The sequence below is a fragment of the Equus asinus genome, chromosome 5, assembly GCF_041296235.1.
Source record: "Equus asinus isolate D_3611 breed Donkey chromosome 5, EquAss-T2T_v2, whole genome shotgun sequence".
Lineage (NCBI taxonomy): Eukaryota > Metazoa > Chordata > Mammalia > Perissodactyla > Equidae > Equus > Equus asinus.
The window spans coordinates 62,107,209-62,121,156 of NC_091794.1; the positions used below are offsets into that span (position 1 = coordinate 62,107,209).

Sequence of the window (13,948 nt, forward strand, 5' to 3'; positions counted from 1 at the left end):
AGAGCTTAGACCCTGAAAACACAGCTGCCAAAGTGAATCTTTTAGAACATAAATCAGATTACACCACTCTTTTGCTTAAAACTCTGTATGGCTACTCTATATTCAGCATAAAAGCCAAGATATCTGCAATGCTTATCAGTAGAGTGATCACATAATTTATGATCCAACCCAGATTAGAGAGTGAAAGAAGGACTTATAGCAATTATGACAGAAGAGTAGACATAAAAATAAGTTGGCCAGGACAAGTGGGATGTTTCCTCGCCCTACTACTGAAGTGCATGATGATTTGCCCCCATTGCCTATCTGATCTCTTCTGCCATCACTCTTCTTTGTATTGATTCTGTTTTCATTACTCGCACTTCCTTTCTGTTCCTCAAACACACCACGCAGCCAGGCACACATCTACTTCAGGACTTGTGCTCCCACCCTGTTCTCTCCGCCTAGAATATTATCTTGAGAATTCACTAGGATTACTGGGTCCTACCCTGACCCTCTATTTAATACTGAAATCTAAACCCTCATCAACATTTCTATAATGCTGTGAATCTTATACTGGAAAACTATGCACATAACAAAGTGCTGAGTATATTGTAAAAAATAAATGCTAGCTATTATCATCAGTAGCATCATTATAACTAGATATTCCTTTGGTAAATCGATAAATTTTGAAAAGCTTTAAAGAATGGCAGATACAGAGTATGGCAGTTACATTGGTATGTTTACCTAATTATTAATATGCTATTAATGCTCAGAATACCTAGAAATGGGTTTAGAGATGGATACAAGCCATTTGACTTTGAACAGTAAGATCTAGGTATACCACGTTAGAATCAGGATAGTGCTAACTCTGATATATATCCATATATGTGATTTGTAAAATATATATATTTTAAAAAGTAAATACAGAGTTTTACAAGATATTTTCTTAAACAATCAAATATTCTGCACTACAGCCTTTAAAAATTTGCATAGCCTTTTCATGTCCTGAAAGAAAGAGTCATACAGTGTGGGTTTTATCAATCTGTATTCTTCAGAAGTATTCTAAACATACTCATCAATCCACCACAGACAACCTACTACTAAACACCTTTCCCTTTTTTTTGTAATTTCAGATAAACTCAAGAACACTAAAATAATAACAATAACGTACCAATGAAAATACTAATAGTATCTTCCTCCAGGCAAATATTTTAAAAATAGGAGTAAGCATTTTATAAAGTCTGTTCTTTTTAGAATTACAAATAAAATTTGTTTGAAAATAGATATTTAGATAGATAGTTGTATATGTAATGTGCACAATGTATATTAATATTAAATGACTAATCTCTTGTCTGAGATTTCCATAAGTAAAAGGGAATGCTAGCTGTGTTAGGCAGGGTTCTCCAGGGAAACAGAACCAGCAGGATATAGAGATAGAGACAGAGGCAGAGACAGAGATAGAGGTGTACAGAAAGAGATTTATTATGAGGGATTGGCTCATGTGATTATGGAGGCTGAGAAGTTCCATGATCTGTAGCCTGCAAATGGGAAGCCCAGGAAAACTGGTGGTGTAGTTCTAGTCCAAATTTGAAGAGCTGAGGAACTGGAGAGGCAATGATGTAAGTCCCAATCTTAGTCCAAAGGCTCAAAAACCAGGGGTGCTGAAATTCAAGAGCAGAAGACAGATGTCCCACCTCAACAGAGAACAAATTTGCCCTCCGCTACCTTTTTGTTCTCTTCAGGCCCCCAAGGTATACAATGATGCCTACCCACATTGGTGAGGATGATCTTTTTCACTCAGCCTACTGATTCAAATGCTAATATCTTCCAGAGACACCTTCATAGACACACCCACAAATAACGTTTTACCAGTTCCCTGGGCATCCCTTAGTCCAGTTGAGTTGTCACAAAAAATTAACCATCATTGCTGATCAGTGATCTCTTTCTAAATTAGTGAATAGTTTATTCAGCAAACATCTGCACAAAACCTATAATATGAAAGCAATGTACTAATATATTTATTCCTTTAGTTTACTAGATTTACAACATAATTTAAACCAGCTGGTTACCTTCTATCTTCTATTCATCAAAATCTAATAGTACCATGTAATATTTTTCCTCCATAAGGGGAATTACATTCTCGGATGCTTCACTAGATGATTTTTAAGGCACTTGAATCTACTTGTTGCCTAACATTCTACAGGGTTCAATCTGGACCATTCCTGGGAACTGCTCTACAAAGTCTTATAACTTTTCCGGGAAATTAAGCTATAGTGTCCTAACTAAGAAGATTATTTTGAGGACAAGCATAACATGGGCTTCTCCTTTTGCTTGTCTGAATACTACACATTATCACAAGGTTATGGAAAGTGTTCAGTAAATAAATATCCACAATGTGAAAGTGATAAAGAAATGCAGATTTCAATTTCCATTATTCCTTTGAATATTAAATATCATCTCTGTCCGACTTCTTTCGAAAGAGGTCCTCGGAGTTATCAGAGGACATAGGTAAGTGTTTTTTCTCCTTTGAAGCGAGTACCACGGTGTAAGAGAAGCAATGTGTGATTCAAGATTAGGAAATTGGAGCTTAAATTTTGCCTTTAATGCTGTCTTATGCTGTCGTCTTAGACGAGTTAACTCAAAGTGGAGGTGAAAGGATGATGATTCCTTGAGAATTCTTGTGAAAATGAATTGAGATGGGATATCTAACCCTCAGATTACAGGGCAAATAGTTATTGCTGTTTACCCTCTGGGCACATTTTAACTTCATGTAATTTTATGTCATTCTACAAGGAATTTACAAATATAATCATAAAGACTTACTGAAATCAACTTTATTAAATATTAATACATTTTAAATATAGTAAAACTATTTTAATCAGTAAATTTTTGTCCATAAACATCACTGGAGATGAAAGAATACTTTCATCTTTTAACAATGTGGGACTGTCCAGATTTTTATTTCAAACTGTTGCGTGAATTACTTTCCTTTGAAGGACTAACTGGAGGAGAATACTGTATTTCCATTTTTTTTTTTCTTGGAAATACATTGTTTAGGGATCAATTCTTAAGTTTGAGAAAATTTATTTAAAATATCGTCATCTGAAGACACATAGTCTGATTTAATTAATATGAAAATTTCATCGTACCGTTAGAGCCTAAGTGCTGCAATCTTTTCCTTTACATTCATTCATTCTTCTGATCGTATTCACCTTATGGCGATGGAATGTGAAATTTCTTCTCTTTGTCATCATGGTTGGAAAATAAAAACTTCTAATTCTCATATTGAGTGGATCTGAAAGCAAACTACAGAGATGCTGCCCCTAGTATTTCTAACACTTTCTTAAAAGATGATGCAATAGTTGGATAACACAATAAAAACACAGAAAAATAACAATTTATTCCACTCTTGTGTCCTCCTCCTAAGTGATTTCACCACTCTTTTGTTTTCTTATTACTTATCTTTTTTCAGCTTAGTTGGAATAACTGACGAGTAATCATGATAATGATGGAAGAATTCTTAAGATGATGAATTAGAAAAATGTTGCAAATACAGAGAAAATAAAATCATGATCTCATAATTCATTTTAGATTCTTTACAGAATCCAATGGACCAAAATGATAATCGCAAGGGAGTATGAATTATATTCTACGAAAAAAGGTAAAGGCTATTTTTGTTCTTTGGAAGGACTCAAAGAATAAAAGTCATGAAATATGGATCCTTGAAAACAGAGTTGTTCAAAAGAGAAACTGAAAAGCTAAAATCGATCCAGTGATCCTAATGTTTACCAACGGTTAATCAACTTGGCACACCATATATGTTCAATAAAAATCAGCCTTATTTTCTTTTTCAAACGACGTCTTGATTTCTTGAACCCTGAAGAAAGAAGGGTTTGGGTTTTGGAAGATAGTAGAAAGAAGAAAGCAATAGAGGCAATATGTGCATCTATATATTTAAACAGTGTAAACTGTAAAATAGTAAATAGTATTTAATATGCGTACACACATACATATATGCATGCATACAGTATATATGAATTTACATATACACACATACACACACACACCATCTCCACTCTTTAAACTGATGCCACAAAATGCGCATTTTCATAAATACCGTTTTAAGATATTAGAGTGGTTTGGCTATAATATCTGCTACTTCACTAGAATTTATTTAAGATTGTCATAAATTAAACCAAAAAAAATTATCAAGAGTAGGATCTCTTATTTGGGGGAAACGTAATGCATTAGGTTGAGGCAAACTGGTTTTGAAATATATTAGTCTTGGAGAATGGAAGCAACTCACTAAGGTGAATTCACTGAAATAAACTGGATTAGTGGAAGAGGAAATCACCATCTGAACACTAGCTGAAATCTGAAAACTGGGTAAAAGTGGCAGCCCGCCGGGCTGCTCAGCCCTGGGGCCAAACCCCCACTCAGGCAGTCGACGGCCAGAGTGGGTGAAAGTGGCAGCCCGGCGCGCTGCTCAGCCCTGGGGGCCCTCCCCACCCACTCAGCTAGCCGACGGCCAGAGTGTGTCAAAGTGGGAGCCCGCCGCGCTGCTCAGCCCTGGGGCCCTCCCCCCCACTCAGGCGGCCGACCGCCAGAGTGGGAAAAAGTGGCAGCCCGCCGCGCTGCTCAGCCCTGGGGGCCCCACCCCCACTCCGGTGGCCCAACGCCAGATAGGGAAAAACTGGCAGCCCGCCGCTGCTCAGCCCTTGGTCCCTCCCCCCCACTCAGGCGGGGGACCGCCAGAGTGGGTGAAAGTGGCAGCCCGCCATGCTGCTCAGCACTGGGGCCCTCTCCCCAACTCAGGCGGCCGACCGCCAGAGTGGGTCAAACTGGCAGCCCACCGCGCTGCTCAGCCCTGGGGCCCTCCCCACCACTCATGCGGCCGACCGCCAGAGTGCTTCAAATTGGCAGACCGCCGCGCTGCTCAGCCCTGGCGGCCCTCCACACCCACTCAGGCGTTGGACCGCCAGGCTGGGTCAAAGTGGCAGCCCATCGCGCTGCTCAGCCCTGGGGGCCCCACGCACACTCAGGCGGCCGACCGCCAGAGTGGGTCAGAGTGGCAGGCCGCCCTGCTCAGCCCTGGCGGCCCCCCCCCCACCCCCACTCAGGCGACAGACCGCCAGAGTGGCTCAAAGTGGCAGCCCGCCGCGCTGCTCAGCCCTGGGGGCCCTATCCACACTCAAGCGGCCGACCGCCAGTGTGGGTCAAAGTGCAGCCCGCCGCGCTGGTCAGTCCTGGGGTCCATCACCACCCACTCAGGAGGCCGACCGCTTTGGTGGGTCAAAGTGGCAGCCCGCCGCGCTGCTCAGCCCTGGGGGCCCCACCCCCACTCAAGCGGCCGACCGCCAGAGTGGGTCAAAGTGGCAACCCGCCGCGCTCCTCAGCCCTGGGGGCCTCCCCCCACTCATGCGGCCGCCCACCATAGTGGGTCAAAGTGGCAACCTGCCGCGCTGCTCAGCCCTGGGGCCCTCCCCCCACTCAGGCGGCCGAAGGCCAGAGTGGGTCAACGTGGCAGCCCACCGTGCTGCTCAGCCCTGGCGCCACCCCCAGCTTAGGCGGCCGACCGCCAGAGTGGGTCAAAGTGGCAGCCCGTCGCGCTGCTCAGCCCTGGGGCTCTTTTCCCCACTCAGGCGGCCGACCACCAGAGTGGGTCAAAGTGGCAGACCGCCGCGCAGCTCAGCCCTGGGTGCCCCACCCTGACTCAAGTTGCTGATCAGCAGACTGGGTCAAAATGGCAGCCCGCCGCACAGCTCAGCCCTGGGGGCGCCCCACCTAGTCTGGCGGCCGACTGCCACAGTGGCTCATAGTGGCAGCCCGCCGCCCTGCTCAGCCCTGGGGGCCCCGAACCACACTAAGGCAGCTGACCGCCAGAGTGGGTCAAAGTGGCAGACCGCCACGCTGCTCAGCCTTGGGCGCCGCAGCCCCACTCAGGCGGCAGAACGCCAGAGTGGGTCAAAGTGGCAGCCCGCCGTGCTACTCAGCCCTGGCGCCACCCCCAGCTTAGGCGGCAGAGCGCCAGTGTGGGTCAAAGTGGCAGCACGCCTCGCTTCTCAGCCCTGGGGGCCCCACCCCCACTCAGGTGGCCCACCGCCAGAGTACGAAAAATTGGCAACCTGCCGCGCTGTTCAGCCCTGTGGCCCTCCCCCCAAATCAGGCGGCCGTCGCCCACAGTGTGTCAAAGTGGGAGCCAACTGCGCTGCTCAGCCCTGGGCGACCTCCCACCCACTCAGCTGGCCGACGGCCAGAGTGTGTCAAAGTGGGAGCCCGCCGCGCTGCTCAGCCCTGGGGCCCTCCCCACCAGTCAGGCGGGCGACCCCCAGAGTGCATCAAATTGGCAGCCCGCCGTGCTGCTTAGCCCTGGGGGCCCCACCCCCACTCAGGCGGCCCACCCCCAGAGTAGGAAAAATTGGCAGCCCGCCGCGCTGCTCAGTCCTGGGGGCCACAGCCCCACTCAGGCGGCCGACCGCCAGAGTGGGTCAACGTGGCAGCCCACCGCGCTGCTCAGCCCTGGGGGCCCTCCCCACCCACTCAGGCGACGGACGGCCAGAGTGGGTCAAAATAGCAGCCCGCCGCACAGCTCAGCCCTGGGGGCGCCCCACGTAGTTGGCGGCCGACCGCCACAGTGGCTCATAGAGGCAGCCTGCCGCGCTGCTCAGACGTGGGGGCCCCGACCCCCACTCAGGCGGCCCACCGACAGAGTGGGAAAAAGTGGCAGCCCGCCGCGCTGCTCAGCCCTGGGGGTCCTGCCCACCCACTCAGGCGGCCCACCGCCAGAGTGTTGCAAAGAGGCAGGGCGCCACGCTGCTCAGTCCTGGCGGCCGCCCCAACTCAGGTGGCCGACCGCCAGAGTTGGCCAAAGTGGCAGCCCGCCGCGCTGCTCAGCCCTCGAGGCCCCACCCCCTATCAGGCGGCCGATGGTCAGAGTGGGAAAAACTGGCAGCCCGCCGCGCTGCTCACCCCTGGCAGCCCCCCCCAACTCAGGTGGCCGACCGCTAGAGTGGGTCAAAGTGGCAACCCGCCGCACTGCTCAGCTCTGGGGGCCGCCCCCCCCCCCCCCCACTCAGGTGGCCGACCGCCATAGTGGGTCAAAGTGGAAGACCGCCGCGCTGCTCAGCCCTGGGGGCCCTTTCCCCACTCAGGCGGCGGACCGCCAGAGTGGGTCAAAGTGGCAGCCCGCCGCGCTGCTCAGCCCTGGCGCCACCCCCAGCTTAGGCGGCCGACCGCCAGAGTGGGTCAAAGTGGCAGCCCGCCGTGCTGCTCAGCCCTGGCGCCACCCCCAGCTTAGGCGGCCGACCGCCAGTGTGGGTCAAAGTGGCAGCACGCCATGCTGCTCAGCCCTGGCGCCACCCCCAGCTTAGGCGGCCGACCGCCAGTGTGGGTCAAAGTGGCAGCACGCCGCGCTGCTCAGCCTTGGTGTCCCTCCCCCCACTAAGGCGGCCGACCACCAGAGTGGGTCAAAGTGGCAGCCCGCCGCGCAGCTCAGCCCTGGGTGCCCCACCCTGACTCAGGTTGCTGATCACCAGACTCGGTCAAAGTGGCAGCCCGCAGCGCTGCTCAGCCCTGGAGGCCACCCCACCCACTCAGGCGACGGACGGCCAGAGTGGGTCAAAATGGCAGCCCGCCGCAAAGCTCAGCCCTGGGGGCGCCCCACCTAGTCTGGCGGCCGACTGCCACAGTGGCTCATAGTGGCAGCCCGCCGCCCTGCTCAGCCCTGGGGGCCCAGAACCACACTAAGGCAGCTGACCGCCAGAGTGGGTCAAAGTGGCAGACCGCCGCGCTGCTCAGCCCTGGGGGCCCCCCCCCACTCAGGCGGACGACCGCCAGAGTGGGTCAAAGTGGCAGCCCGCCGTGCTACTCAGCCCTGGCGCCACCCCCAGCTTAGGCGGCAGAGCGCCAGTGTGGGTCAAAGTGGCAGCACGCCGCGCTTCTCAGCCCTGGGGGCCCCACCCCCACTCAGGTGGCCCACCGCCAGAGTACGAAAAATTGGCAGCCTGCCGCGCTGTTCAGCCCTGTGGCCCTCCCCCCAAATCAGGCGGCCGTCGCCCACAGTGTGTCAGAGTGGGAGCCAACCGCGCTGCTCAGCCCTGGGGGACCTCCCCACCCACTCAGCTGGCCGACGGCCAGAGTGTGTCAAAGTGGGAGCCCGCCGCGCTGCTCAGCCCTGGGGCCCTCCCCACCAGTCAGGCGGGCGACCCCCAGAGTGCATCAAATTGGCAGCCCGCCACGCTGCTCAGCCCTGGGGGCCCCACCCCCACTCAGGCGGCTCACCGCCAGAGTAGGAAAAATTGGCAGCCCGCCGCGCTGCTCAGTCCTGGGGGCCACAGCCCCACTCAGGCGGCCGACCGCCAGAGTGGGTCAAAGTGGCAGACCGCTGCGCTGCTCAGCCCTGGGGGCCCTACCACCACTCAGAGGGCCAACCGCCAGAGTGGGTTAACGTGGCAGCCCACCGCGCTGCTCAGCCCTGGGGGCCCTCCCCACCCACTCAGGCGGCGGACCCCCAGAGTGGGTCAAAGTGGCAGCCCGCCGCGCTGCTCAGCCCTGGGGGCCCTACCACCACTCAGAGGGCCAACCGCCAGAGTGGGTTAACGTGGCAGCCCACCGCGCTGCTCAGCCCTGGGGGCCCTCCCCACCCACTCAGGCGGCGGACCCCCAGAGTGGGTCAAAGTGGCAGCCCGCCGCGCTGCTCAGCCCTGGCGGCCACACCCCGACTCAGGCGGCTGACCCTCAATGAGGGTCAAAGTGGCAGCCCGCCGCGCTGCTCAGCCCTGGCGGCCACACCCCGACTCAGGCGGCTGACCCTCAATGAGGGTCAAAGTGGCAGCCCGCCGCGCTGCTCAGCCCTGGCGGCCAACCCCCTGTCAGGCGGCCGACGCCAGAGTGGGTCAAAGTGGTAGCCCCTCGCGCTGCTCAGCCCTGGGGTCTCTCACCCCACTTAGGCGGCCGACCGCCAGAGTTGGTCAAAGTGGCTGCCCGCCGCGCTGCTCAGCCCTGGCGGCGCCCCACCTAGTCTGTCGGCCGACCACCACAGTGGCTCATAGTGGAAGCCCGCCGCGCTGCTCAGCCCTGGGAGCCCACCCCCCCACTAAGGCGGACGACCGCCAGAGTGGGTCCAAGTGGCACCCCGCCGCTCTAGTCTGCCCTGGCTGCCCTCCCCCCCACGCAGGCGGCCTACGGCCAGAGTGGGTCAAAGTGGCAGCCCGCCGCGCTGCTCAGCCCTGGCGGCCACTCCCCCACTCATGTGGTTTCAGTGTTCTGTAATTTAACCTAAGCCTTAACGGTTTAGATGCGTTGTTGTGTCGAGGACAGGCACCGAGGTCAGCTTGCCAGGCTTTGCATATCAGCTCTGCCAGCTGGTTCCTGACATGGGGCCTTGGGGAGGTGATTAACCAGGCTGTGTTGTGGGGACTTCCCCGGTGTGAGCACTGAGAATCCCATGTCCCAGGACCCCATCAGTGCTGGGCACACAGTAAAGATCGGTCCCCCTAAACCTCAGACAAATGATGTCATCTTTCCCCCAGTGTCTCCCTCTAGGAAATGGCAATGATACTGGCATCTGCCCCACAGGGCTGCGGGGAGGATTAGTGAGGTCATACAGGGAAAGGGCCGCGACCAGCACCTGGCCTGGGCTAAGTGCTGAAAAAAGTTCATTTCCCTTCCTCCTCTCCCTTCCTCCTCTTTAAAATTGTCTTCACTATTCTTGAACTGATAGAATTTCGTATGAACTTTAGAATCTTCTTGCTGAGTTCTCCATAATACCCTGTGGGAACTTATAATTTGGGGGAAAACTACATCCTCACAACATCGAAGCTTCATGTCAGGGCTCGCCCCGTGGCTGAGTGGTTAAGTTCACGTGCTGCACTTCAGCGGCCCAGGGTTTGCCACTTCCGATCCTGGGCGTGGACCTACACACTGCTCATCAGGCCGTGCTGTGGCAGCATCCCATATAGAAGAACTAGAATGACCTACAACTAGCATATACAACTATGTACTGGGGCTTTGGGAGGAAAAGAAAGGCAAAGATTGTCAACAGATGTTAGCTCAGGGCCAATCTTCCTCACCAAAAAACTTTTAAAAAAAGCTTCATGTCATGAATATGGTCATTTCTTTCTTTATATGTTTCCTTTAATGTTACTCAATGAGTTTTAAATAATTTCCTCTCTAAAATTCTTGCACATCTTTGTAAGATACATTTCGAGGTATCCTAAGTACCTGATAGATTTGTTGTTATTCTGAGTGGGTCACGATCTATTTTAGATTTTAACTTTTAAAAATAGAAAATTTTAGGTTTATGCGGAGGGAGACAGACTGGAATAATGAACACGCGTGTCTGTTACTCAGCTTCTACAAGTTCCAGCTCCCAGCCATTCTTGTTTTATCTGTGGAATTGTATCTTTTTTAAAAGTTCTAGTTGGTGTTATCTTTTCAGTATAAATGAGTGCTATTGATTTCTGTATTTTGATTTTGACTGCAGCAGCCTTGCTCCATTTTTGTTAGTTCTAACAGTTTGAGGATTGGCTTCATAGAGCTTCTAAGAGAACAATCACCTGAAAATGACAGTGAATCTTGTTTTTCCCTTTACAGTTCTTACGCGTTCTACTTCTTCTATTTTTCTTCGTTTGTTGGCTAGCACCTCCACTACAATGATGAGCAAAAGTGGTGATTCCAAGTGTCCTCGGGGCTTCTTTTAACTTTAATGAGAATAACTTTTGCTTTCACCACTGATCAAGATGTTTACTGCAACATTTTGTTTGATGCGTTTTATCATTTTACCATTTCCCTGTACTGCAAGTTTGGTAAAATGTTTGCTGGTTAAGTTTTCGCACTTTTCCTCCCAATCTGTAGGTGTGAGCACTTGTGCATTTGGTGCTGATTCCCTACCCGCCCGGTTTCCTAGCGTAATGCACTTATGTTAGTGGATTTCATGTCGTTAAGCCATCCTGAATAGTTAAGGTAAATCCTCCATGACTTGGATGCTTTGTTAAAATACAATGTTGGATCCCATTTACTAAGATTTCGTTTCAGATTTTAGCCCAATTATAGGGCAATGTTCATAACAACGTTGGTCTCTAATTTTCCGTTCTCCAACTGTCTTTGTTTAGTTTTCATTTCAAAGCTATACTGTTAGCCTCATAAAGTGAGTTAGGGAGGTTCCTTCTTGGTCTGTTCCTAGGACAGCTTATGGATAAGAGGTGATTGTTTTCCCAACAGTGGTTGGAACTTGTCTAACTATCATTGGAGCGTGGTGCTCTTTCATCAGAAACCTGACACTTGATTCACTCTCCTCCATGGTTACAGTGCTATTCATATTTTCTCTTTCTTTATGAAAGAATTTTGTTGCATTTTTCTTTTGTAGATCTCTTTTATCTTTGTTTTCTATGTCATTAAGTGTGTCCCTTTTTTCTGCTTTCCTAGAGCTTATACTATTGTTCTGTTTCCAGTTCTCCTTTCTTCTTTTGAAAGGTTATCTGTGTCATTTTCAATCATCCTTCTCTTCTGTTATATCCACACAAGGGGACATTTTCCCTCCAATTCCTGCTGTCACTGGTGCACACATTTTGTTTTCAGTTTTGTGTTATCCAGTCCAAAATAGTCTATAAACTGTATATGATTTTACGATATAAATTTATTTAGACATGTTTTGGTTTGGTTTTGTTTGGTTTTTCAGACTGGCACCTGGGCTAACAACTGTTGCCAATCTTTTTTTTTTTTTTCTGCTTTATCTCCCCAACCCTGCCCCCCTGTACACAGTTGTAGATCTTAGTTGCAGGTCGTTCTAGTTGTGGGATGTGGGACGCCGCCTCAACGTGGCCTGTCGAGCGGTGCCATGTCCGCAACGAGGATCCGAACCCTGGGCCGCCGCAGCAGAGCGCGTGAACTTAGCCTCTCGGCCACGGAGCCGGCCCCTAGACACGTTTTGATTGGTGTATATGTATGTGTTTCACTTTCCAAATACTTGGAATAAGGTCAATTATCTTTGTTATTGATCTCTGGTTTTGGTGCACTGCTGTCAAAGAAAGTGATCTGTGTCCTGTTGACTCTCGTATGTTTGAAGTTTTCTTTATGAGCTAATGCATGGTTAATTTTTGTAGAAATTACATGTGTGTTTGAAAATAATGTATATGCACTAAGTATTGAGTCTAGAGTTCTACATATGTCAATTAGATTAAGCTTGTTACCTGATGTCAAATCTTCTATCATGATGAATATTTGTCATTCAATATTTCTGTTTCTAAGAGAGGCTTTAAAAATCTAATGTAATCATGGATTTTCCATTTCTCCTTGTAATCTGTCTGCTTTTTCATTATACATTTTGAGGCTGGCTTGTTGACTCCATTCAACTATGTACAGCTTCAGATTTGCCTAAGAAAACTATTGCTGTGTCGCTTTTACTTGATTAGTACTTCTCTGGTATATCTTTTCCTGTATCTTTACTTCCAAATTTTCCATGGTGTTATATTTCACATGTGTCTGTTATAAACAAAATAGGCCTGGAGTTTTTAATCTTTATAATTACTGCCTTTTAACTAACTAGTTTTATCCATTCACATTTATTGTGACCTTTAATATTTTTGAATTCTTCTTCCATTTTATTCTCTATTTACCATTGCTCTTTTTAAATAACTTTTCTTTTTTCTATCTCCTATTATATTACTGAAGGACTATTTATGCCTACTTCTCTCCGGCTGTATTAGCTTAGAGGTTAACTATTCTGTCTCCACATTTTCAGTAGCACTGTTAAAGTTTTAACATTTGCACTTCAGGTAACAGATCTAAAGGTAATCAATAATTCTGGCCTCCCCCCAAACCTTTCTACAGGCTGAGCATGCTGGAGTGCCTTTATTGCTCCTGCCATTTATCATTATTGTTGGCTACCATTTTAGTTCTACCATTTTGAAACGTATCTCATCAAAAAACACACTGGACTGGTGGTGCTCTCTGTTTTTGTTTCTCATGGTCCAGGCCTGTTTTGATTTATCCCGTGTAGCAAGCTCCTCTTCTCCACCACGGCTTCTGGGAAACCTCTTCTGCCTTCTGGATTCAGTTTGCCTCTCACCTAAGTAGTGTTGCATTGAGGTCTATGAGTAGCAAATTCTGTGTATTTGTCTGCTGGGAGAATGTTTGTTCGCTCTTTCTCGTGAGTGTATACAGAACTCCAGGGGACGGTTATGTTCCTTTGGCGGATATGACCTGCAGGATCCCGGGCTCTGCTGTGACTGCTGAGAAGACTTTAGTTTAAGGATGGTTCTTTCACACTAAACCTGCTTCATTCGCTGATTGCTTTTAAGATTGTTCTTTGTTTTTTTGTGGTTGTGTAGTTTTATTATGTTATTTGATGTGGATTAATTTTTAATTTATGTATATCTGGCTTTGTGGGGCTTCTTAAATACAACCAATTATGGAAAGTTCTTAGCCATTATCTCTTCAATTGCTGTCTTGTGCTTATTTTCTCTAAGCCTCCTTTGGACTTTTATTATACAAAATTGGACCTTATCATTTAGTCATCCTGTTTTTAACGTCTCTTTGTCTCTTTATCACGTTGCTCTATATTCCAGGTGATGTGTCCAAGTCTAAATGCCATTTCACAGTTCTTTCTTGAGCTGTGACTAAATTGCTGTTTAAACTCTGTATAGACTTACTTTGCATTTTTGAATACCTTTAATTTTTCATTTATAGAATTTTTATTTTTTTCTTTTTCAATTTTGCTAGATATTTTAAAAATAACATCTTTTCATGATCTTCCTTTATGGTTTCTATGTATTCTTCTTGGTCTTTAAAACTTTGGACATACATGATGGGAAGAGAAAATCTATGATAATACAGAAACAATGACCAACCCATCACTAGTGAAAGCTTCTAGTGATGAGACTGTGGACTCCAAGCACCATTTCTCATTAACTGCAACCAGGGCTCCTGGGAGAAATGGCTGACTCTAGGTCTGGGACAAGCAATGTAGCAG

General features: G+C 48.6%; 1 protein-coding gene across 12 annotated transcripts in view; it reads left to right on the top strand.

Moving 5' to 3' along the window:
- The window catches only part of LOC106835338 (protein phosphatase 1L-like), a 151,150-nt gene that overhangs the window by 67,177 nt on the left and 70,025 nt on the right, over nucleotides 1-13,948 (top strand). The window contains exon 2 of one of the 12 annotated variants that reach the window (XM_070509694.1): nucleotides 11,740-13,808. The exons of 10 other annotated variants lie outside the window; for them this stretch is intronic. In XM_070509694.1, the coding sequence (XP_070365795.1) occupies nucleotides 11,740-11,745 (6 nt within the window). In that variant the 3' untranslated portion in view covers nucleotides 11,746-13,808. Of the gene's footprint in view, nucleotides 1-3,570; nucleotides 5,004-11,739; nucleotides 13,809-13,948 lie in introns of those variants that run through there. One more of the 12 variants, XM_070509685.1, reaches the window with a different exon arrangement.